The 24,197-nt window shown below is 42.2% G+C and overlaps 1 protein-coding gene across 1 annotated transcript in view; it reads left to right on the forward strand.

Annotated features, from left to right (window-relative positions):
- The window catches only part of VAV3 (vav guanine nucleotide exchange factor 3), a 223,424-nt gene that overhangs the window by 49,377 nt on the left and 149,850 nt on the right, over nt 1-24,197 (forward strand). Inside the window, exon 2 of the mRNA XM_075833357.1 lies at nt 19,284-19,400. Coding sequence (XP_075689472.1) covers nt 19,284-19,400 — 117 coding nt within the window. The remainder of the gene's footprint in view (nt 1-19,283; nt 19,401-24,197) is intronic.

The following is a 24,197-nucleotide window of genomic DNA, read 5'->3' on the forward strand; positions in this document are numbered from 1 at the left end:
TCTGAATGAGGCAAGAAAGTCTCCTTCTTCCCTTTCCTACTAGCTCTGGGGGTCCACTAATGGGCATCTGCCTGGGTCTAGTGGTGTGAAAGTTGGATTTCATGTACAATAACCCTCTCCAACCTCTACAAACCCGCAGGGCATTTAAAACTTGCAAATTAAACTGCAAGATAAAGAAAAAAAATCTCAGCATCTTAGTGGGAAGAGACTTTGTGAGGCATTGAATATTCCTATAGACTTTTCCCTTTTAGAGATGCTAGAGACTGTACATTTTATATATAGAAGATGTGAACGGTCTGCAGAATAGTAATAAACCTGCTTTGATGGTTTCCATGGCAGTGACTGCAGGTGAGAGCAAGAAGAGGACCGAGTCAGTACTCGATCACCACGTATAATGCGGAAATAAGGCGCCACATGACATCTATATACAGAACTAACCGTAGTCATTCATCAAGACATAAAGTCTCTGCAGGAATGATCGGTATATATTAGCCGGGAATGTCGCAAAGACTTATAGATTCTGAAGAAATTCAAGTGAACATCTTTAGACGGTTTCATTCCAAGGTCTTGCGCCAGGGCAAAGTCCAGCAGGTGCGACACACCATACAAGTGTCTCTCCCCTGTACATAGTGTCCCATGTGTGGGGTCTCTTCATCACTGCTGCCATGTATCCTGTCCAGGCTCCTGTGCCTGTTTCCGGAGATTTACCCTCATACAGCGGGGGCAGCTTGCAGAGTTGTCAAAATAGCAGTCCCTGGTATAGAAAATGAAAGGGGCAAAAAAGTAGTATTATATTTTATAGATTCTCTATAAGATTACCTGTTCATAAAATGTAGGTGCATTAAAGTGTTATTCACATCGCAAAGTGATGACATATCACTAGGATATGCGATCACTTTCTGATTGGTGAGGCTTCGAAATCTGGGATCCTCTGGTCCTGACAATAAAGGGGCCACGAATTTGTAGCCGACTACAAATTCTTAACCTATACCCGGGTTGGGACCCTACCTCGAGCACCCAAAAGAAACCAGTGCCATCTGAACACAACCAAATAAAGGGGCCACAGCGCTGTTTTTCAAATGAAAGGGGCCGTACTGAAGTTCCATTCACATCGGGCGGCCGGGAGCGCCGATGTGAAGGAATATCTTTAAAAGGGATACAGCACTAAGCCAGCACTGCAGCCCCTGCATACTCAGGATCGGGGGTCACAAAGGACCCACACCAACCAGAAAGTAATGTCTTATCCTAGTAATATGCTATTACTTTATAAGTTGGGAAAACCCCTTTAAGGATATGTAAATCTGGCCACTTCTAGTTTAGTGGCTAGTGCGTCTCATCTCAGAAGAAACAATTCACGTCATCAGAAAAAAAAAATCCAAACTCTATTTAACCTCAACATCAGGTTTGGTGCGGATCTGGTAGTCTAAAGGGTAACTAAACTTTTTAAAAACTTTTGACATGTCATAGTGACATGTCGGAAGTTTTGATCGGTGGGGGTCCGAGCATTGGGACTCGTACCAATCGTAAAAACGGTGGTCCCGAACCCCCTAGTTTCTCCTCACTGCTCGACCACAGTGAGGAGGACATTGGTTGAGCATGTGCACTGCCGCTCCTCTCAAAGTCTATGGGAATGACAGAAACAGTCAAGTACAGCACTCAGCTGTTTATGCAAGAAGAAAAACATAACACAAGCGTCAGTCGAGAAGAGAAGACAAGGAATCCCTTATTGCAGTGTTTTGAAAGTTGTGGCTCTCTAGCTATGATAAAACTACAACTCCCAGCATGCTCTGATAGTCTGCAACTAATATACATTCATTTTTAATTCTTCACCATTTCCAAAGTCTTTGCTTGCTGTCATTTACTTTTATAATCGATCAATTAGACATAGGGCAAATCATAAAAGTAAATTAGGTGGGGATCTGACTGCAGGAACCTATGCTGAGAACAAGGGACCACAAATCCGAGCATGTGCCTCCACTAGTCTCCTACCTGAACTGAGATGCTCCTGCGCGCTAGGTTGTACAGTTGCCGTGGCAACCATACAACACCTGGAGAGTATCATGCACAGGTGTCGTGCAGTTGTCACGATAACTGTACCACCTAGCGTGCAGGAGCATCTCTCTTTATGCCTAATGTCAAGTCTGGAGGGAGATCATAAATTGGGAGGCACTATAATAATATAGAAAACAGTACATAAAAGCTTCAACTATAAGAGCCATGATACCACAGCAAAAAAATACACACCGAAAATCTGGCCTTGTTGCTCATAGCAACCAATCACAGTGCACCTTCCATTTTTCAAGAGAAGTTTAAACGAAAGCTGTGATTGGTTGCTATGGTTTTTCTGATAAATGATACCCATAGTGATGAACACTTAGTATGTCAGATAGTTACACTGATGTCGTATTAACCAAGTGATCATGGATTCAACACTGGAACAAACATTCTGGGCCTCATAAGACTAGTGCAGACAGTACTTGAGGCAGTTGCCTATAGCAACCAATTATAAACAGTGCTTTCATTTTTAGGCTGCCATTGAAAACAGAAAGCTGGAATCTGATTTATTAGGTAAAACAAAACAGTAGAACAAATTATGCAGTACTGTACCTTTATGGTTATCTTGATGAACGATGGTGTTATTGGTGAAGATGATGGTAAAGTTAAGGATGATGATGGTGGTGGTGAAGATTATGATGTGGTGATTAATTATGATTATGTGGACATGGTGCTGGTTGTAATGCTGCTTCAGATGTTATATATAATAATAGTACTGGGATGACCATGCTGGTGGCAGGAGGTGCAGATGGTTACAATGGTCAGGAGGAGATCAGTCTGATGTTACAACTGACCGGCTAGAAGGACCACTCAGGGTCAACAAATGGGAAATCTTGGATGCGCTTGGCATCAGGTGGACAGGTGTTGCTTTCTGGGGTGTTCAGGAAGGGCAAGGATAAGGGCTGGCTTGAGGAGGAGTAGTTGTTTTTGTCCAACCGCGGCAGGAAAGGTGGTTCAATGGTCTTTTTCCCAATCTTCTCCCAATCAATTCTGCCATAAAAGGGGTGTTGCCGCACATCTCCATGCCATCCCAGACGTACGTGCCACTCCTTGCAGAGAAAGCTTGACAATATGTCTTTTGCCTCTTTAGTAAGATGTTTAGGGTAGGTGGGATCATCCCTAAGGACTTTCTGTATAAATTCAGGTTTAGTTTTGACCCCGCAGAATGGACATGCATTTGTAAAAAGTCGAAACAGGATTATGCCAAATGCCCACCAGTCAACGGCCAGGCCATAGGGGTCTCTCTCTAGCATTTCTGGTGCCATGTAATAAATTGTTCCACACAATCCAGAGATAGTTTGGTCGCCAAGATCTGTAGCCAGCCCAAAGTAACAAATGCGTATGTGGCCCTGGCAGTCAATAAGGACATTATTTGTTTTTAAATCTCTGTGGATCACCCCCTGTTGATGTAGGTGCTGAATTCCACATATTTTTGCCGTACATAGAACTGTTGTCCTCAGATCCATGGGTACAGTAGCCTCCAGCTTTTCCTTAAGGTCGTCACCAGTGAGGTGCTCCATCGCAAAGAAGCAATGTGTTTCCGTTTGGAATCCAGCATATGCATGGCAGAGGTTCTCAGATGTCCGCCGCAGTACTCTCTGCTCCCTGAGTACAGTTGCCACCTTTGTGTTGACAATAGCTTTCACAGCCACGGTGGTGTTTTTACTTTTAAGAGATGCCAAGAGTACTGTCCCGAATGCCCCTCGACCAAGTTCCTTGGGGAATTGGAACTGTGACCATCCAAGGGGCACGATGATGCAAGATGACTTGGCTGCTTCATTCTCCTCAGATTTCTTTTTGCTTTCATCCTCCTCTTCCTCCCTAGCATTTTCTCTTTTTCTCTTACCTCCTGTACTCTCAGGACGCTCTGTATACACTCGGCCTTGACTGGACAGGCCTCAATGGTCTCTAGATCTTTGAAGCTGCCTTGAGAGCTCATCCTTTACATCTCTCTCATGTTGACACTTGCAGTAACTGTTATGGGATTACAAAACATACTTATTACATTTAATGAACAAAAACCTATAACATATTTAAAACCATAACCATAAATAAATAGACAGAACACTGGAACGGTGGTAAAATACATTTGGAAACGGCCTTTTATTAAAGTTACCATGAAATTGATTAATTCATAATAATATTAAAAACCATTAAACTTATTCAAATGAATTATTAACCTGGTTTAGCCATAATCTCAAGCCTACCATAAATAATAAATGTCCACTCATAATGCTAAGCGACTTACCCCTTTCAACAAAAGGACGTGCCCATAAATACAATACATAATATAAAGTATGGAGGGCGTGCGGGGGCAGCGTCACTTCTTTCAGGAATATGCCAGATGGTCTGCCAAGACCACTGCATATTCCTGGTTTATATATATATATATGCTTTCAGTCACCTGACCAAACCTTTTCCCCCAATCCCTGACTGTCACTAAGGCTTTAAACTTTCCCAACTGTCACATAGGCCACAGCTGTGGCTCAATGACAGTTATCACCGGGCAGACACTATAGTCTGCCCTTATATACCGGCAAAAAAAACTCCCACCAGGGATGTCTGTAATCCCATGTAGCTCCCTCCTAAGGGTCCGGGTTCTATCATGGGATTACAAAACAAACTTATTACATTTAACTAACAAAAACCTAAACATATTTAAAACCATAACCATAAATAAATAGACACAACACTGGAATGGTGGTAACATAAATTTGGCCACAGCCTTTTATTAAAGTTACCATAAAATTGATTCATTCATAATAACAATACAAACCATTAAACTTATTCAAATTAATTAGCTTAGCCATAAACTCAATCCTACCATAAATAATAAATGTCCTTACCCCAAAATTCCTCAAAGCATTTAACCCACCAAACCCACCAAAAGCAATTCCGATCATTGCCTGGCAGTTGAGATTAAAAATATCCAGGCCAATTTCTGATAAATGTACAGCATCTTTTCTGAAAAGACCGGGCACACCACCTTACAGATCTATGTGTCTAAATGAGAACCCACCAATTAAGGGCAAAAACTGAAACATGTATCTATTAATCCGTTTACGAATTTTATCAGAACATTTTAGATCCCGAGATTCCAGCCATACAAGACGTGGATCAATTTCTGAAAAAATGAGTTTAACCTTTGGAAAAAGTTGTTTAATCGACAATAAACTATGCTTCAAAAGAAATAACAAATTAACCGTACTTTCTTTACCCACGTCATTACCCCCTAAATGAATAATCACCACATCTGGATCCGGGTACCAATTACTCATTAACATAACTTGTTCAATCAAACTTTCAAATTTTTGATCCCTAATTCCCCTCCAGTAAATTTTCAAAAACTCGGGATCCATGGATAAATTTGTGCTATAGCATCTTTCCGCTGCTCTTCGTTCGGCCCAGTAGATAAAGGAACGGCCAACGATCCAAGCAACCTGACCCGTAAAAACTAAGAACACAATTAACATTATAACAAAGATGGCCTAACATAACGTTGAAAACAATTAGCATCTCATCTACCCAATCTTTTAATAACTTGAGGACCTAAACCAGCTCTATAAGCTTCTGTAGCTGCACCTATACGGAAAGAATGGGAAGAAAAATGCTGATTAAGCAGATCCAATTCCCCAAGACATTTCCCCAAAACCGCTCGGAACTGAAACTAGTTGAGTTTTCTACCATCCTGATGAGTTAATAACAATTCTTTTCTAACCGGTCTAATTGATAAATAATTTCTTAACAAAAGCACTGGACAAATCAAATATCCACGCAACCAAACACCTTTGCCTTCCTGATACGGTTTTTACTTTGCAATATATAAATTCACAAAAATATCCCTAACCTGTACCTGAGAAAACAACAGACCTGAAACTGCTCTTTTATTTTTAGGCACGAGTTCCCCAATGCGTAAAGCACCAAAAGAACATGATGGAAAAAGCTGCAGAAAACAATCTAGCGGAATCCGCGGCAAAAAATGGCCGAAATTGACTCCCATTGATTTCAATGGGAGATGGAGGCGTATCGCTTCTTTTTCCCGCGAGCGTTTTTTTCTGCTCGCGGGAAAAAGAAGCGATATGCCCTATCTTGAGGCATTTTCCGCCTCAAAAACCCCGTTGAAATCAATGGGAGTCGCGTTTTTTTGCCTCGATATTTGACAAAAAATGCTCGTAGTTATTCTATCTTTCTGTTGAAGAGATAGCTAAAAAAAGCAACAAAAAAAAAAACGTGTCAAAAAACGGGTATGGTGCAAAACGACTTAAAAAAACCGGAGCTGATTTTTCCAGGCAGAATTTTCTGCCTGCAAAAAACTCTGTGTGAACAGGGCCTTACAACAAACTGTGCATAACTGTAGCAAAATATCTGCAGAAATCGGACATCTCCCATCAGGGAAATAGTTTCCCTTTTTATAACATAAAAAATAACTGTTCACAGGGGGTTCTTGCAATATTTTCATGAAATAAGGAAACACCAGACAATAATTTACAAACACTACTATAGGCCAATTTTTCATCAAATAACTGAAGACAAAAAATCAAAGAAGACTGCTCCGAGCTACATGTTAAGGCCTCATGCCCACTTCAGTTATTTTCTTCAGGGTGCTATCCATTTTTATAACTGATAGCACACTGACGCATTCATTTCTATGGGGCCATGCACACTTCAGTTGTTTTGACGGTTCTGTTAGTCCGGTCTGTCAAAAGTAGTGCATGTCCTACTTTTGTCCGTCGGGGCCCATTGAAGTCTATGGGTCCGTCAAAAAAAATGGACGGCACACGGACGGCATCCGTGTGCCGTCCGTTTTTCACGGATCCGTTGCTAAACAACGGCAGGGCGTGCCAAAGTTCCCTGCATGCAACACACAAGATGGATTTTACCGGACCGTTTAAAACGGAAGACAAACGGAAGCACAGCATCCGTTTAAAATGGAACAATGGAACGGACGCTGAGTGACAACGGAAACCACACGGATGTCACAACGGACACACGGATCCGTTTTAAACGGACATGAAAATGGTGAAGGATGTGTGCATGAGGCCTTACCGAGAGTTTATAACTTGATAATACATCACACCATTTTTTCCAGGCTGCTACATATCCAGACCAAGTAGATTTAGCTACTGACTGCTCCAAAAATTTAAAAAGAAGTCCAAATCAATCCCCAAAGGTGATCTGGACAAAACTCCCCTTCCTCTTCTGCCCAGGGAACCAATTTGCGAAACCTGGGAAACGGAAAACGTGACAAAGCATCAGCAATAGATTTATCTAGACCAGGAATATGAACAGCTTTAATCCAAATATTTTACGTTAAACAAATTAACACTAATAAGGCCTTATTCACACGACAGGGTCCGAGTGTCGGCCGCTAAAACCGGCCGTTTTGGGCCATTTTTCCCGGCCGTTTTGCATCCGTTCCGATTCTGTTCCGAGCCGTGATGCAGTTTTTAACCGCCGATTTTGACCTGTTTTGCATCCGTTTTTTCCCTGTCTGTTTTAAAATCGGATGAATTTCATTTGTAAATTTTTTGCCACACACTTTCCTTTGTAGATAATGCCACACACTGCCCTCTGTAGATACTGCCACAGCCCCCTGTAGGTACGGCCACACAGCCCCCTTGTAGGTAATGCCCCACAGACCCCCTTGTAGGTAGTGCCAAACAGACACCCTTGTAGCTAGTGCCACACAGCCCCCTGTAGGTAATGCCACACAGCCCTCCTGTAAGCAATGCCAGACAGCCCCCCTTGTAGGTAGTGCCACACAGACCCCTTTGTAGGTAGTGCCACACAGACCCCCTACTGACCCGTACTGTAATCATGTTTTCAGTACGGGACAGTTGTCCTGCAGCGAGGCAGGGACTCCTAGCGTCGTACATAAGTATGATTCTAGGAGCCCGGCTCCCTGCACTGTGTTCGGTCCGGTACTTGCGGCCGAAATACGTCCGTCAATTACGGACGTAATTAGTGTGTGTGCACAAACCTTAACTAAAGGAGATAAATGGAAATTCAACATGGGATACAGCGCACGTCAAAGCTTCCTTATAACAAACTTCAGCTACACCCTTTGCACCTGGGCACCTAGGGGATACTAAGGAATCAGTATCGCTTGTACCCTGGTCATTGGCAGGGTCAATAGACCTCCAGACCCTGGGTACATTTACTGGGAAACAAGGAGGTGATGGAGAAACAGCCTTGCTATCAGCAGCAGCTGCAGGAGAACCTCTTCATCTACATCCGCCGATCTCACCACCGTCTCTGATGCCTCTCCAGTGCTCACAGCTTCTCCTACACTCCTGGTCGTTGATGCGATATCGCTCCAGCAGGCAGGATTTAAGCCAAACTGACATGTCAGAAGAGGTTGCCTGGGTCCCCAGATCCTCGATCAGCCCCTTCATGGCAGCAGTAAGCACTGACTGGTCCAATAATTCTCTGGTCCGTCCCCCAGGGTCCAATCTTCGATCGGGCAACATTACTTCTTTCATGAATATGCCAGATGGTCTGCCAAGACTACTGCATATTCCTGGTTTATGTCTACATCACCTGATCACACATTTTCACCCAATCCCTGTCACTAAGGCTCTAAACTTTCCCAACTGTCACATAGGACACAGCTGTGGCCCAATGACAGTTATCACCGGGCAGACACTTTAGTCTGCCCTGGTACCGGTGGGAAAAATTCCCACCAAACTACCCAGGAATGTCTGTAATCATATGTAGATCCCTCCTAAGGGTCCGGGTTCTGTCATAATGTTCCTCACTTATTTTATTTTTTCTCTTATCAGGTCTGCCTCTGTCATTCTCCCTTTTCTTGACATTTTTGTCATACCACTTGCTCCCAGCAGGGAGGGACATCTCTTTGGTCTGGCCAGGTGTTGTGCCGCTATTCTCACTCCTTCCTCTACCTGTCTCCCTCAGGTACCTCGTTCCCCAAAACCCAACAAACTATGCGCTCTCCTAGGACAGTATCCAATATAGAGTCAGAGAAGTTCTGGGTGTGTTCCATGTTTATATAGCTTTGTGATGTCATAAGTATTAATAATGTTATAGTAGAACATCCAATGAGATGAGAGATATTCTGGGTGTGTCCCATGTCTATAGAATGCAGTGACGTCACAGTGGCCTAGTAAATGTACTTTACATTTGATTTAAAGAGACATATGTCTTTCTACAAGTTTTTTATGACAAGAAAATTGTAACATCTTCATCAATAACACATTCTCTACCACTTCCTGCAGCCAGCGAATGGAGTTCTCATAGTGACTGCGGCAATGCTCATCAGCACATCATGGCAGTAGCCAAACACAGGCTGCCATAAACAGCATTGGTATACTGCAGGAAAGTGGCTGGGAACTTGTGTAATTCCAAAGTGTTGAGCAATTCCAATAATAACATTAATCAGTTTTCCCAGATTTACGTAAATAATAAAGCATTACATAGCTCCATGCACATTCTAATTTTTTTCTGGACTGCATGACCTAGATCAAGTAATTATCCTCTTGTCTTAGCCCAGTACTGGGAACAATCTTCTATGATCGCTTCTGGATCCATGGGTGGAGCCTCCCTGTCCTGTTCTGTCCCAGGCCCAAATCGGAATACTTGCATTTGTGTGTATATAAGTATTGACATTGATGTGGATAGTCATTTGGATCCACACAGTGTCCCTGAAACAGTCCAGAGATCCCATGGGATGTATCGTTGAACTTAGGGGTATTGGAGCTGCAGATGGGTTTGTACTGAAAACATAGGAAGATGTTAAATGGAAACTCAGCCGTCACTGGAGTTTCCCATTGTAACTATTTATTCAGACTACATTGTAAATCAGAATTTGGACCTGCTGATTTTTACTTTACTTACATTTATTAGCAGCGCAAGCCGTGGTCACCGGGTGACACATACACGTCTCCATGCTCTTTATACGTCCACAGTTTAGACGTTCTATCAAGGGTGGGCAAGGTTTAAACCGTATTAAACTACAAATCAAAAGCCTTTGCATATTCCTCTTACAATTCTAGCTCTATTTCCGCAGCCTACAGTCCTCACTGTGTATATAAAAGTAGACTAATACAACATCTATTTTAATATGTTTAGATCAGCCGAACGATGTTAGGAAAGGCTGTCCTGATGTAGTGGTGTGGAATGTCAAAACATTTAGCTTTTCCAGTATTTATTACCGGTTGGACTTCTAGATCATCTCCAATATGTTGACAATGCACTTAAAAAGGAGAAAACTCAAAATAAACATGTTTGTTTCAAGACAATTTTTTTTTCTAAATGCCTTTTTCCTGGATTTTCTGTGCTCAGATTTTGTAAACATCGAACACCCAGAGAGTATATACTGATATTTAATCTGTGTGAGTGTTCCCAGAGGAGCCCGGATCTCTACTAGCTAATGAGACATTACTAATTAATATCCAATCACTCCCCAGCAGAGTAATAGAAGGTTGGTAGTATACAGTGCAGATGGTACTGAGTCGAGGTATTAGATCTCATATATAAAAGAGTCCATGGTGGGAAATTATCCATGTAATTGCACCAAATCATAAAAGTAATTTAAGACAGTTTTATTTTCTTACGACATTTATGGCAAAAACGTGTTAAAAAGAGTAAATCTTTGGGCAACACAAGTGTGACACATCTTACAAGATAATGAAGTACACAAAAGTGTCATGTGTGATATATTCCTCATTGATTGTGAGACATTTTTATGCATATGTTGTATGGCTGAGACATTTTATGCATATGTTGTATGGCTGAGACATTGGGACAGGTCTACTAGTACTGTCTGAGGTTTAGGCCCCATGCACATGACCGTGCCTGTAATCACGGTCCGTGATTACAGGCACAGCCGTCTGCATTTGCGGGCTGTGCTCCCATTATACAGTATAGGAGCACGGAAATGTCCTATTTTTATGGAAGGTTCCTACGGCACGAACACCTTCCCATAAATATACGGGGAGGTGACCGTCGGCCATAGAAATGAATGGGTCCGTAGTTACGAACCGTAATTACGGTCCGTAATTACATACGACATCTGCGATTGTGTGCATGGGGCCTATGGCAGCGTAAACGTGCCAACACTGAAGTTAGAAAATGCACAAATTTTATCACAGTACTGCATGCTGTATGATAAATTTGGCACATCTTGATAGACATGCTAGACATTTTTCTCTTCCTTGTACCACCTCTTGGTTGGCTTAGTTTATGCCAATTTTGTGCACCAAATTTTGGCATTCTCTTTCTGCTAGACCATGCCTCCTTTCCCACAAAGCCACAACGTCCTCTTTGTTGAACATGTCGAAAAAAGTGTCTAAAACAGTTCATAATGGTGCGTCTCACTCCAATATACACCGTGTGAATATACAGTCAGATGACAGGTGAAGATGATGATACTCCAGGTATAGACTGATAACTACAATACAATGATGTAAGGTACGTAATAACATAACATAAGGATTTAAATGCATCCTCATTATTAGAGCAATAACAAGATATTGTACCCGGCCTAACACAAGAATGCTCTTATGACAGACGAGGCTTCAGAGGTTTTGATGGTTGAGTGCATACACAAAGGAGAGCAGCGGAATGATTAGAACATTGATATTGTCCCAGACAAGGGATGTGGCTTATGATAGTGAGCGTAGGACATCTTAGAGGTCATTTCTACACACTAGCATTCGAGAAATAAAGGGATTTTACCTCTAGCATCAGATGTTCATTCTGTAACTCTGTGCAAAATGGCATATGGGACGTGATTTCTATAAACACCACAAATGTTCTGTAAATACAACCATCGTAGTCAACCCCTTTTATAGGGATAGCTGCAGGTCCAGCTCCCAAAATACTGTGGCAAAATCAGCCGTTGTGTCGAGAGAAAAATGAATACGTGGATGTTCCAAGTCAGCCACAGTGAAAGTCGCTGATTTTTTAGTGGCTCTCTGTTCTGGCTTATAGAGGAAGTTTCCAAGCAGAAGACTCCCCTCTATGATGTCCATAGGTCCTAATGGAGCCTATGGACAGGGGTTGTCCTGATTGGATAACACCTTAAACCTAAGTTAATAAGAATGCATTAAGCTGCGGATTCTGGGATAAGTGTCAAATATTTGAGTTTTTAAGTGCACAGGGATGGGAAAAGCAGCTCTACAGTTTGAGAACTCCACCAAACAACACCTCATGCCAGATTCCTGGAAATGGTAAAAGTTTGTACATTAGAGTTAACTGTAGTCACTCCTGAAGGTTCAAATTTAGGGTAATGCTATTTCTATTTTTTTTTAGTGTACTATGATCGGCGATATAGAGACATTTAAGCTAGACTTCAGAGGACCTATGTAGCTCCGTCAGCACTTAGGGGTGTTCAAATCTGCTGTCGGATTCCCTTCAACATAAAGGGGACCTGTCGTGGTTTTGTTTTTTTTTAAACCAGATTTCTCTGCCTCCTCCCGATTCCAGCTTTGTAAAAGTTTTTTTTATTGCCCCCCCCATGTCCCGCTAAGGCCCCTGCTTCGTTTGGCACCTAATTTGATAATTCTGAGGAATGGTACAGAAAGGACACCTGATCTCTCCTTAGTAAGTGTTGCCTTGTGCATCACTGTGACGCTGTACAATCAATGCGGCAGCCCCACAGTGATGTGGAAGACCTGCTGATTTTGCAAGATTTACTGCAGGTTTTCTGCATCACTGTGAGGCACTGATTGGACAGCGTCACAGTGACATGGGAGGCAACGCCTACTGAGGAGAGATAAGGGTATGTGCACACACACTAATTACGTCCGTAATTGACGGACGTATTTCGGCCGCAAGTCCTGGACCGAACACAGTGCAGGGAGCCGGGCTCCTAGCATCATACTTATGTACGATGCTAGGAGTCTCTGCCTCGCTGAAGGACAACTGTCCCGTACTGTAATCATGTTTTCAGTACGGGACAGTTGTCCTGCAGCGAGGCAGGGACTCCTAGCATCGTACATAAGTATGATGCTAGGAGCCCGGCTCCCTGCACTGTGTTCGGTCCGGGACTTGCGGCCGAAATACGTCCGTCAATTACGGACGTATTTAGTGTGTGTGCACATACCCTAAGATCTCCTCCCTGTACCGTTACGCAATATTATCATATTAGGCGTTAAATGAAGCTGGGGACATAGCAGGACACGAGGGGGAAAACGACAATAATTTTTTTTTTTACATTGCTGGAATCGGGAGGAGATTAGTGAAACAAACAAAAAAATACAGACGGGTTGTCTTTAATCTAAAACATGCTGGAATGAGATGCTCTTGAGTAAAGAAGAGGTGCAGATCTCTTTAAAAAAAATTAGGTGCATCTCTGGCTGTCCCTACACTAAAAAGTTACGTTTTCCCAACTATGAAGATTTGCGCTATAATAATTTAAACATTTTAGTAAATATGGGCTGCAGGTGCCCCCGCCCGTTCTGCTAAGGTCCACCCACTTTTTAGAAACTACACAAAAGTCAACATGTTTTGGGCCATTTTACACTGTTCTAGAAAACTGCCGTAGAACTAGCAATAAATTCCCCCATTGGGTGCAGCTATATTAGCTTCCATTGTGTATCACTAACATTAGGTGGAATCTATGGCTCCATTAAAGAAAAAAGTAATCTGAATCCATCCTATAGGATGACTAACTCAATTGTTATTGAATAGATTTGATCTTATTAGAGCGCGGCGATACATTACACAGCTGTAGAAGTTATTACTGCTGCTCCCCGGGACACAATTCACAGCAAATTCTCTCCTCACCAATAGCCACAGTAACTATTATACTGATGTTATTATTTTACACAAAGAAAAGCGCCAATAAATGATCGCAGACGAGCAATATTGTTACATTTTGTAATATGTCTCTTGACACCAAGCGAGTGGAACGATGAACTTCCATAGGAGATCTTCACTTTTTATGCATGAACAATTTCTTTATTACATTGTTAATTGTTTAGCTCATTTATACTGGAAATTAGAATTGTATTTATATATAAATTATTATTACTGATACTTCAATCCGATGTCAACGATGTGAAATGGCTTTAAACAAATCTTAAGTATAGATATTTGGTTTTCCTCTGGGCTGGAAAAGGTTAAATAGTGATGTGATTAGGATTTAGAGGGTATATTTAATGAAAAGACATTTCAGACTTCTGTGCATTATTTATGCAGGTCCCAAATTAGCAGAGGTCCACACAGCCTGGCTATACAAATCAATTCATCTGTCTGAGAGTGGGGGCGGGGAGGAAAGATAGCGAGAAAAGGCACAGGGATGAGGAATGGTAGAAAAAGATCAATAATGTAACTATTCCTACTAGACAGCAGAAATCTCAGCTGACCTGCATGAATTGTTGCAGCTTTAGGCACCATACACACGACCGTGATTTTGGGATGCAAATACGGGCCCTAATTGCGGATCAAAATACGGTCCCATTCATATATTTACGGGAAGGTGTCTTGGTCGTAGATAGCATCCGTAAGAATAGGACATGTCCTATTTTTTTTTTATTTTACGGCCGTGCTCCCATACTATAATAGTAGCATGGCCCAAAAATCTGGATGACTGTTAGTGGCGGACGGCCATGACGGTAATCACAGTCCAAATACAATGTCAGCCGCACAGCCTTGTGAATCATGGATGGGTGCCGACCTGCCCAGGTCAGGGCTAACAGACCTGCTGTAGTAGAATCCAAAAATCAGACAGCACTCCAAGGTATAAGCAAAGTAGAAAAAGGTGCTTTATTGGTCCATATACACACACAACGTTTCAGCTCAACTCAGGAGCCTTTCTCAAATGAAAAGAAAGGCTTCTGTGTTGAGCTGAAACGTCGTGTGTATATGGACCAATAAAGCACCTTTTTCTACTTTGCTTATACCTTGTAGTGCTGCCTGATTTTTGGATTCTATCTATCTATCATCTATCTATCATCTATCTATCTATCTATCTATCTATCTATCTATCTATCTATCTATCTATCTATCTATCTATCTATCTATCTATCTATCTATCTATCTATCTATCTATCTATCTCTGTATTTTTGATGCGTAATACAGAGCCAATATTAATATATAGGGGTATGCACATGGGCATATAAAATATGTACATATTATAAAGCAGCACGGACTACTTTCATCTTATTTTAGGATGAAAAACACCTATATACAGAGCAGCTGTATCTAAAAAAGTAAAGCAGGTTATATAAGGGGCGGCAGGGTATATTAGCAGCAGCAGAGCATATAAGGGGCAGCAGGGTATATAAGAGGCAGCAGAGTATAAAAGGGGCAGCAGAGAATAAGGGTATGTGCACACACACTAATTACGTCCGTAATTGACGGACGTATTTCGGCCGCAAGTACCGGACCGAACACAGTGCAGGGAGCTGGGCTGCTAGCATCATACTTATGTACGACGCTAGGAGTCCCTGCCTCGCTGCAGGACAACTGTCCCGTACTGAAAACATAATTACAGTACGGGACAGTTGTCCTGCAGCGAGGCAGGGACTCCTAGCATCGTACATAACTATGATGCTAGGAGCCCGGCTCCCTGCACTGTGTTCGGTCCGGGACTTGCGGCCGAAATACGTCCGTCAATTACGGACGTAATTAGTGTGTGTGCACATACCCTAAAAGGCGCAGCAGAATATAAAAGGGGCAGCAGAGTATAAAAGGGGCAGCAGGGTATATAAGGGGCAGCAGGGCATATAAGGGGCAGCAGGGTATATAAGGGGCAATGGTATATAGGAGGCAGCAGGTTATATAAGAGACAGCAGAGTATATAAGGGACAGCAGAGTACATAAGGGGCAGCAGAGTATATAAGGGGCAGCAGAGTTTATCGGGGCAGCAGGGTATATTCGGGACTGCACAGATATCTTGATTTTATCTGTTCTACTTTAATACTGAACACACACTTTTACAATGGGACATAAGCATATGCAGACACATATATACACACACATACTGTAACATATACACATACACACACATATACTGTATACACACACATATACACACATACTGTATACACACACACACACACACACACACACACACATACAGACAGAGACACACAAACACTTACCTCCTCCCTTGCTGACAGGATCACAGGCTTCGTGCAGGACGGGCTGTTGACGGAGCTTCCTCCTCTTCTCTTGCTCCTCGGCTCTTATTTACTCCGTGTGTGTAATTAGGAGAAGAGGACAGAGCAGAGCCCAGTTGCACCCCCTACATGATGAGCGGGTGCGGTGCCCTGTGCACTTGCACAGGTCGCACACCCTTAAGGCCGGCTCTGATTTTACATCAGTGTTTGTAAACTAATTGTGACAACCCCCGTGTTCACTGTGAGGCCCTGTGCACACAGTACAGATTTGCTACAGATTTTGCATGTATTTTTTAAGCCAAAACCAGAATTGGATCTAGTAAAGGAAGCATTTTAAACCCTTCCTATATATGTTTCTTCTGTTTAGGTTTGGTTCCTTGTTGTGTCTTAAAAAAGACATGCAAAATCTGCAGAAGCCCTTAGGGCACAATCAGATGCAGCCGATTTTGTTGCAGAAATGTCTGCGACTGATAGTAAGTACTTTTTTCTGCATCTATGCTTGGATTTCTGCAAATTTGCAACAAAATCTGCCTTGTGTGACAGCGCCCTTAGGCCTTATTCACACAGTGCAGATTTTGCATGCGTTTATTAAGTCAAAACCATAATTGGATCCAGGAGAACAGACACTTTAAGGCCTTCCTTTATATATCTCTTCTGTTTAGGTTCCATTCCTGGTTTGAGCTTAAAAAATACATGCAAAATCTGCATCTGCATTTGTTGCAGAAATGTCTGACTCAAAATCAGGTCCATACATCTGAATGGGGTTGAATCTGCAGCGCACACATGGATTTCTGCATGTTATAATCAGATGAATGTGACAGTTGCAGCAATTTCTACAAGAATTGTGTTGTGTGTAAACATACCCTAGTGGTGGCCACAGTGGTTGTCACCCAGCTTTTCCAGGGGCAGATGTGCAGTAACTAATAAGCAGATGAATATATTTTTTTTTAATTATTGCTAAAATGAGAGAACTCATATATTTATTTTTTTGGGGGGTATTTTTGGGTCTTCACAGTTTTAGGCTAGATTCACACGAATGTGGGGAAACTCGGATGTGAAAAACGTGAAATTTTTCACGTCTGAGGTGCCCCCGTGCGAGTCCCGTTTTCACGGATCCCCATAGAGTTGAGCCTATGGAGGGATCCTTGAAAACGGAAGATAGGACAGGTTCTATTTTTCAACGGCCTCTTCACACGGTCTATTGAAACAACGACCATGTGAACGGCCCCATTGAAATACATGTTTTAACGGCCATCACATGGACGTATTCAACGCTCGTGTGAATAAGGCCTTACTGTTATACAGTTTTTTTGATATGTCTACTCAGTGTCACAAACTATCCTAAGTACTGTAAGCACAACTTTTAGGATCATGGTGCTTAGTATTATCCTCGTGAGACGCCTGTAGCGTATCACTGTGATTTCATGTGCAAATCTCCAATATCTCATCATCTGCCTAATATTACAGTACATTGTGTAATTCCCTCTTCATGTCAAGGTTTCCATCTTGATTATATTAAAGGTCTGCTCAATGTGAACGTTCTATGAGGCTCAAAGCAGGTGAAAATAAGCGAGTGTAGCTTTTAATGGAATAGTATAGGGCCATGTTCACATGGTATACTATCAGGCCTGTTTTGGAGCCTAAAATTTCTAGGTACCAACCACGTCTATAGGACTCCTCTGCTCCTTTCAGAGCTTGCCATTCTTAGTCCAAAACCTATTTCCTTTTGTTAAGATATACAGCTTAGGCCCCATTCACATTGCGGTTTTGCTATCCGCCGAGCATATGCATTTTTTTAAATAACAAAGTGGACCATTGAAAACGCATACAAACGTGTAACATTTTCTGATTACGTCTGTTGTTTTTATAGCCTGTACGTTTAGCGTATACTCATACGTTTGTATACGTTTCTGTCCGTTTTTACCTAAAAAACATATATGTTTTTTTTTAAGTGAACACTGATAGAAGAAAAACAAAAAAAAAAACGCATAGATTTACTGCGTGTAAATGGATACAAACTTATAGCATTACATTTGCATACGTCGTACATTGAGATCAATGCTAAAAAAAGTTAAGTCGCGTATACCTTTTTTTTTGAAGTACAGAATAGCGTAGCAGATTACGCTTTTCAGTACTTAAAAAAAACAGCATCCCAACGTAAACCATGACAAACACCGACCAAACGGATGCTATTTTTGTCTATGTTTGACCCATAATAGTCTATGTGTACGCGGATAGCACAAACGCGATGTGAATGAGGCCTAAATTCTAAGAAAACCTGCGAAATATTGAGGGTTTGTTATGATGTTACACTGTAGGTAGCACTGCCTGAACTCTCTATCGAACACCTGAAAACCCCTATTTGTATCTGCCCTACTGTTATTCCACCAATTACCACTATTTCCTGCTATTATGCCCTCGTCCCACTCCTCAGGTGAGACGATAACTTACCACCACCTCTCTCGGCATCCTGGTGGTGTTGAGGCCAGCACCATGTCCGGCACCGCACACCACAAACGCTAAGACACCTTTTTTTACCCTTAGGGTATGTTCACACGGCGGGGGTCCGTAACGGCTGAAATTACGGGGATGTTTCAGCCTGAAAACATCCCCGTAATTTCAGCCGTACCGGCATGTGCAGGCGCTTGAGCGCCGCGTCAATTACGGCCGGAATTAGCGCTGCTATTCATTGGAGTCAATGAATAACGGCTCTAATTACGGCCAAAGAAGTGACAGGTCACTTCTTTGACGCGGGCGTCTATTTACGCGCCGTTATTTGACAGCGGCGCGTAAATTTACGCCTCGTGTGAACAGACAAACGTCTGCCCATTGCTTTCAATGGGCAGATGTTTGTCAGCGCTATTGAGGCGCTATTTTCGGGCGTAATTCGGGGCAAAAACGCCCGAATTACGTCCGTAAATAGGCCGTGTGAACATACCCTTATACTCTGCGGCCCCTTATGAAAAAACCAAAACCTATTTGTGATGACACTCCATAATTTAGTTTTATTTCCATGATCATGTACAGTGATCTGTTAGGGGCTTATGTGACAGATTTACAGTCTTACTATATATATATATACACATGCAGCGATATTTTGCAGTTGATTTACTGAAAATTTCCATTTGATTTTTTTTCAGTTTCTGTGTCTAAAGAATATCCGGACATTCCTGTCTGTGTGCTGTGAAGCCTTCAACATGAAGAAAAATGACCTATTTGAAGCATTTGACTTATTCGATGTACGGGATTTTGCAAAGGTATGTCATTTTATATGATAGACAAAATAGACGAGGAGACAGCACTTCCAAAATATGTCAGCTTTTTAATCACCCGTGCGACGTTTCAGTCCAGCAGGACTTTTCTCAAGCATGTTTTGTCTTGTCATTTTATATGGACACTAGAGATCCTTTACCATTTCCTTCCCAGGGTATTCTATGGCGTTTTTTTGAACAGTCACTGGTGTCAGGACTGCACAGTTCTATACGGCGCCAATATTCTCTCCTTAGTGGCCTGTGCTAGAGGCTAAAAGCAGTATGTAGTCGTGGTGTCAGACTAGCCCTTCTCCATATGGGAAATATGGGGGGAAACAGTCTGTGATACTCCCATTGACAGTGCTGGTCCCTACTTACAGAAATCAGCACAGTTTTTCCTATGGTAATGCCAACCCACTCCACTCTCCAGTGGGAGACAGGTAGAAGAGCGTTCAGACATTTGTATGTCATTTCTTTCTTTTTTTTAATGTCGGATATAAAATTACTATCCCGTAAGAAGACTAAACAGTTGCCTGAAGTGGCTAGTAAATTAGAAATTGTATGTGCAACTTAGGCCTAATTCACACGACCGTGTTCAGTACCGTGATATACGGACCGCATGTCGGCCGCATTTCCCTGACCGAACACAGTGCAGGGAGCCGGGCTCCTAGCATCATAGTTATGTATGATACCAGGAGTCCCTGCCTCCCCGCGGAACTACTATCCCGTACTGAAAACATGATTACGGTACGGGACAGTTTTCCCACAGCGAGTGAGGGACTCCTGGCATCGTACATAACTATGATGCTAGGAGCCCGGCTCCCTGCAGTGTGTCCGGTCCCGGAAATACTGCAGACATACAGTCCATATATCATGGACAGAACACGCTCGTGTGTGCGAGGCCTTATAGTAAGAGATTTAAATATCATCCCCACAAGCGTGTGTATGTATTTCTAGACTCTCTCAGCACTGGGGGAAAGTGAGATAAAGTAGTAATCATTAGAGCAGACATGTCAGTAATGATAATGGGAGCATAATAGACTTCCTGTCAATAATCCAGGTGAAGAATGCTATGGTCGGATCCCCAGCCTCGAATGGCTGCTTACACACAAAGATAGATAACATTCAACAGCATAGTAAATGTAGATAATGTTACAATTTAGATTTAGTTCCTCCATATATAGCCTTTGTAATACTTTGGAGGGCATTTTTTTTTTAAATAAAAAGGTCAGTCAGTGTGATTAGTGCAACTTCTTTCTAAATAGTTTTGATTAAAAATTTATTTTATTTTTGAGATACAGCTGCTCTATATTCTCCATACACAACATCTGTATCTAGTGCTAAATCCAGCTCCTATCTGGGACTGACGGGTTCAGTGTCAGCGAGTCCTGCATCAGGTCTGCGGGACTGACGGATTTAGGTAATTGCAAACTATACAGTTGCTTTGTATAGAGAATACAGAGCAGCTGTATCTCATAAAGTAAAACTATTTTTTACAAAAAACTATTTAGAAAGTTGCACTAATCACACTGACAAAACTATAGCTATAATATGTTTAGTTTAGGATTTTGGTACTTTTCAAGTAGGAACAAGATTTTTTTTCCACACTGTACAGTTGTAGATTTTCCATTTTATGATTATTTTGATAAAATGTAGAGCATCCTTTTTCACACCACAACTGAAAAAGCGACAAAACTTTTAGTACACGCAGTTTTGTTCCTAGGCCATTTCTACAGTGGAAGTTTCTGCTGCGAACATGTCCTTAAAGCGTAGCTAAACTTTTGCAAAAAAAACAAACATATTTAAACTGCTATTATGTCCCTCTATGTGACTTCATTACTCCTAGCAATTTTTTTTCACTTCAAAGTACCTTTTTTTGCAGCTTTTTTGCTTGTGAAACATCTATTTTCTCACACTTCCTGATTCTGGCCACTTGCTAGTGTCTTACTGTGTGTGATGTTTGCCAGTACTGTATGCAATATTCAATCTGCCCATAGTTCCCATCATGCACCTAAACAGCCAGCCAATCAGGAAAACCAAAGGTCCTTTTGCAGCACAGTTGTCTTTTGCATCTGACATCTTGGATTTACCATATCAGACACATCTTCTCTACTCTACCAATGAGTTGGTTTTATAAAGTATCTGATAGCACTCGGATAAATACCTCCTCTCCTAGCTCTCACATCCCCAGGTCACATCCGCAGGTCTAGCGGCGGCTCCCTGTCCCCTCTTCCCCCTGTCCATAGTACTGTAACCGGCAGCAGCAGAGCGCAGGGAAGAGAATGACAGCTCTGCTGCTGCCAGTTACAGTACTATGGACAGGGGGAAGAGGGGACAGGGAGCCGCCGCTAGACCTGCGCTACTTCTATTGAAGCGCCTCTCACACATGCTATAGACCGGACAGTGGCAGAGCTCATCACAGTCTCTTCCCTGTGCTTTGCTGCTGCCAGTTACACTAAAGAAAACTGTAGTTTATAGGGGCAGGGAGACCTTCCTGACGTCAGGATGGGGCCACCACCCACCTGTACTCACAGGCAGCCGAGTCCGTACACCGATACATTCAAATGGTGTACGGATTTCTGCTAGCAACAGGAGAAATACAAGAAATAAAATGTAGTATTTATATTACACATGCTGCTAGAAAATAAAAAGTTGATCGAACGTTTGGTTACGCTTTAAAGTGAATGTCCACTCATGTAGACAATTTTTTTTAACTCTAATTTGGTCCAAAATTCATTACTGATTCATTTTTACTATATCCCTATAGCAGTCAGAGTTCTAGCTCTCTGATACAGAGCTTTAAAGGGGTTGGCCGCTTTAGGAAAAATTTATAGAAATACATAATGAACATAATTGTAATAAATGTACTAATATGTCTTTATCTGAAGTTCTGTGCCACTTTCCTTCGTTCATAATCAGCACCTCCTTGTCAGGACAGCTGTATCTTCCGAACACACGCCATAACATTGCTGCAGATGGAGGACCATGTGACTAGACATGTCACGCTGCATCCTCCATTGTAACACACTGCTCCTGCAATAGTTTCCTGGACGCATAGTTAAATGATCAAATTCTGGCTGTCTTCAACCACCACTAGGGGGAGCTTACTTTAGGCTAGGGCTACAAAGCGGCTTTACTGCGACATAGATTGTACGACCAAAGATTGCTGTGACCCCCCCAGTCTGACTCGCAGATAATGAAAGTCAATGTAGCCATGTTGTGACCCATGGGTTGCCGCGACTATGTCACTACAGTGGCAAAAAATCCGAACCTATTGTGTTTTTTGCAACTGTCGTGTTGCGGCAAGCCTAGGGTCGCAACACGGCCACATTGACTTTCATTACCTGTGAGGCAGGCAGGGGGACACAGCGATATTTGGTCATACAACCTATGTCTCGGCCAAAGTTGCCGTGTAGCCCTAGCTTTATACTGTTTAAAAACAGACTAAATATTATAACTAAATTTTATGTGGAGCTCTGTAACAGAAAACAGAGCTCAACCCACTATAAAGAAATATTAAGAAAATAATGAGCACAGAACGGTGGACGTAGTGGTAAAAGGTAGACATTCATTGTGATATGCAACGCTGCCAACAGACTAGTAGGTGGGTGACATCACTAATGTAGTGTAATAAAATAAAGCACCGTTTTTCTGTAGCTGCCATGGAGACTTTTTTTTTCTTCTAAAATCAAACTAATATTTGCATAAAAGTGTAGTACAATGTGCACAGGCTATATATGCAGTACACCCCTCCTTGGCATTAGGACATGTATTTTCTTGAGATGAAAGCATTCTCGTCTGGATATTGCCCACATTGAGAGCCTTGAAGAGAGCATCTCAATAACTGCTTATGAAACGAATTATGGTAGAATAAATTTAGAACAGGATGTTTATCCTCAATAAAATGAATTAAACGGGTCACTTGGGTGGTGAATGACAGATGAGCAAACAGGATAATGGTAGGCCAAGTTGTAGTCAATTGTGACTCCTCATTACAGACACAATATCAGTCTCCAGATCAGTCTGTTAAAAGGAGACACGGAAAAACTGGAGACGGCAGGAGATTTTCGTAGTCACCACAGTTAGTTCATGTAGAGGCGGATTAAATATTGCTGAATGCAGCTTATTTTGGATGAGCATAAAAAAGTATTTGTGTGGTAGATTGTGATCCCAAAGTGCACTGCATGGCATATGCCAATAGGCATTAGGTTCCCCATGTAAATGTATCATTACAAAGATCTGTTTAATATGGCATTAAGGCCTAATTCACACGAGCGTATTTCTGTCCGTGATTCACGCAACAGTTGCTAAAGAAATGATTTTGAAAAAGAAAAACACCTTCTTCAGTTTATTTTTGCTGACGTGAAACGCGTGACATACTGATGACATACGCGCGTAAAAAACGCAGACACGCACCATACACTGATGTCACACGGAACTGCAATGCAGGAAAAACGCTGCGTTTTTTACGAGCGCAAATCGGAGACGTTCGTGTGAATAAGGCCTAAAGCTGGTTATAAACATTAGATAAAAGTCGTCCAAGCGCGCAAATTTTTGCAGGATTGGCCGACTATCTTGCAGGGTCTATTAGGCATATACTTTATCATGGTGGCCTGGAGACATTTGTTAGGCCCTGGCTGCTATGGCAACCCATTGGCACCTTGAGATCATGTCGCAGGGGCGCCGATGGGGTTACAGAAGGGGCCCCCTCCCTCTGTCTAACCACTTGAACGCTGCAGTCGATATTGACTTCAGCATCTTAGGGGATTAATGGCTGTTTCAGCAGGGTGTCCGCTATATTTT

Source organism: Rhinoderma darwinii, chromosome 7 (genome assembly GCF_050947455.1).
Source record: "Rhinoderma darwinii isolate aRhiDar2 chromosome 7, aRhiDar2.hap1, whole genome shotgun sequence".
Classification (NCBI taxonomy): domain Eukaryota; kingdom Metazoa; phylum Chordata; class Amphibia; order Anura; family Rhinodermatidae; genus Rhinoderma; species Rhinoderma darwinii.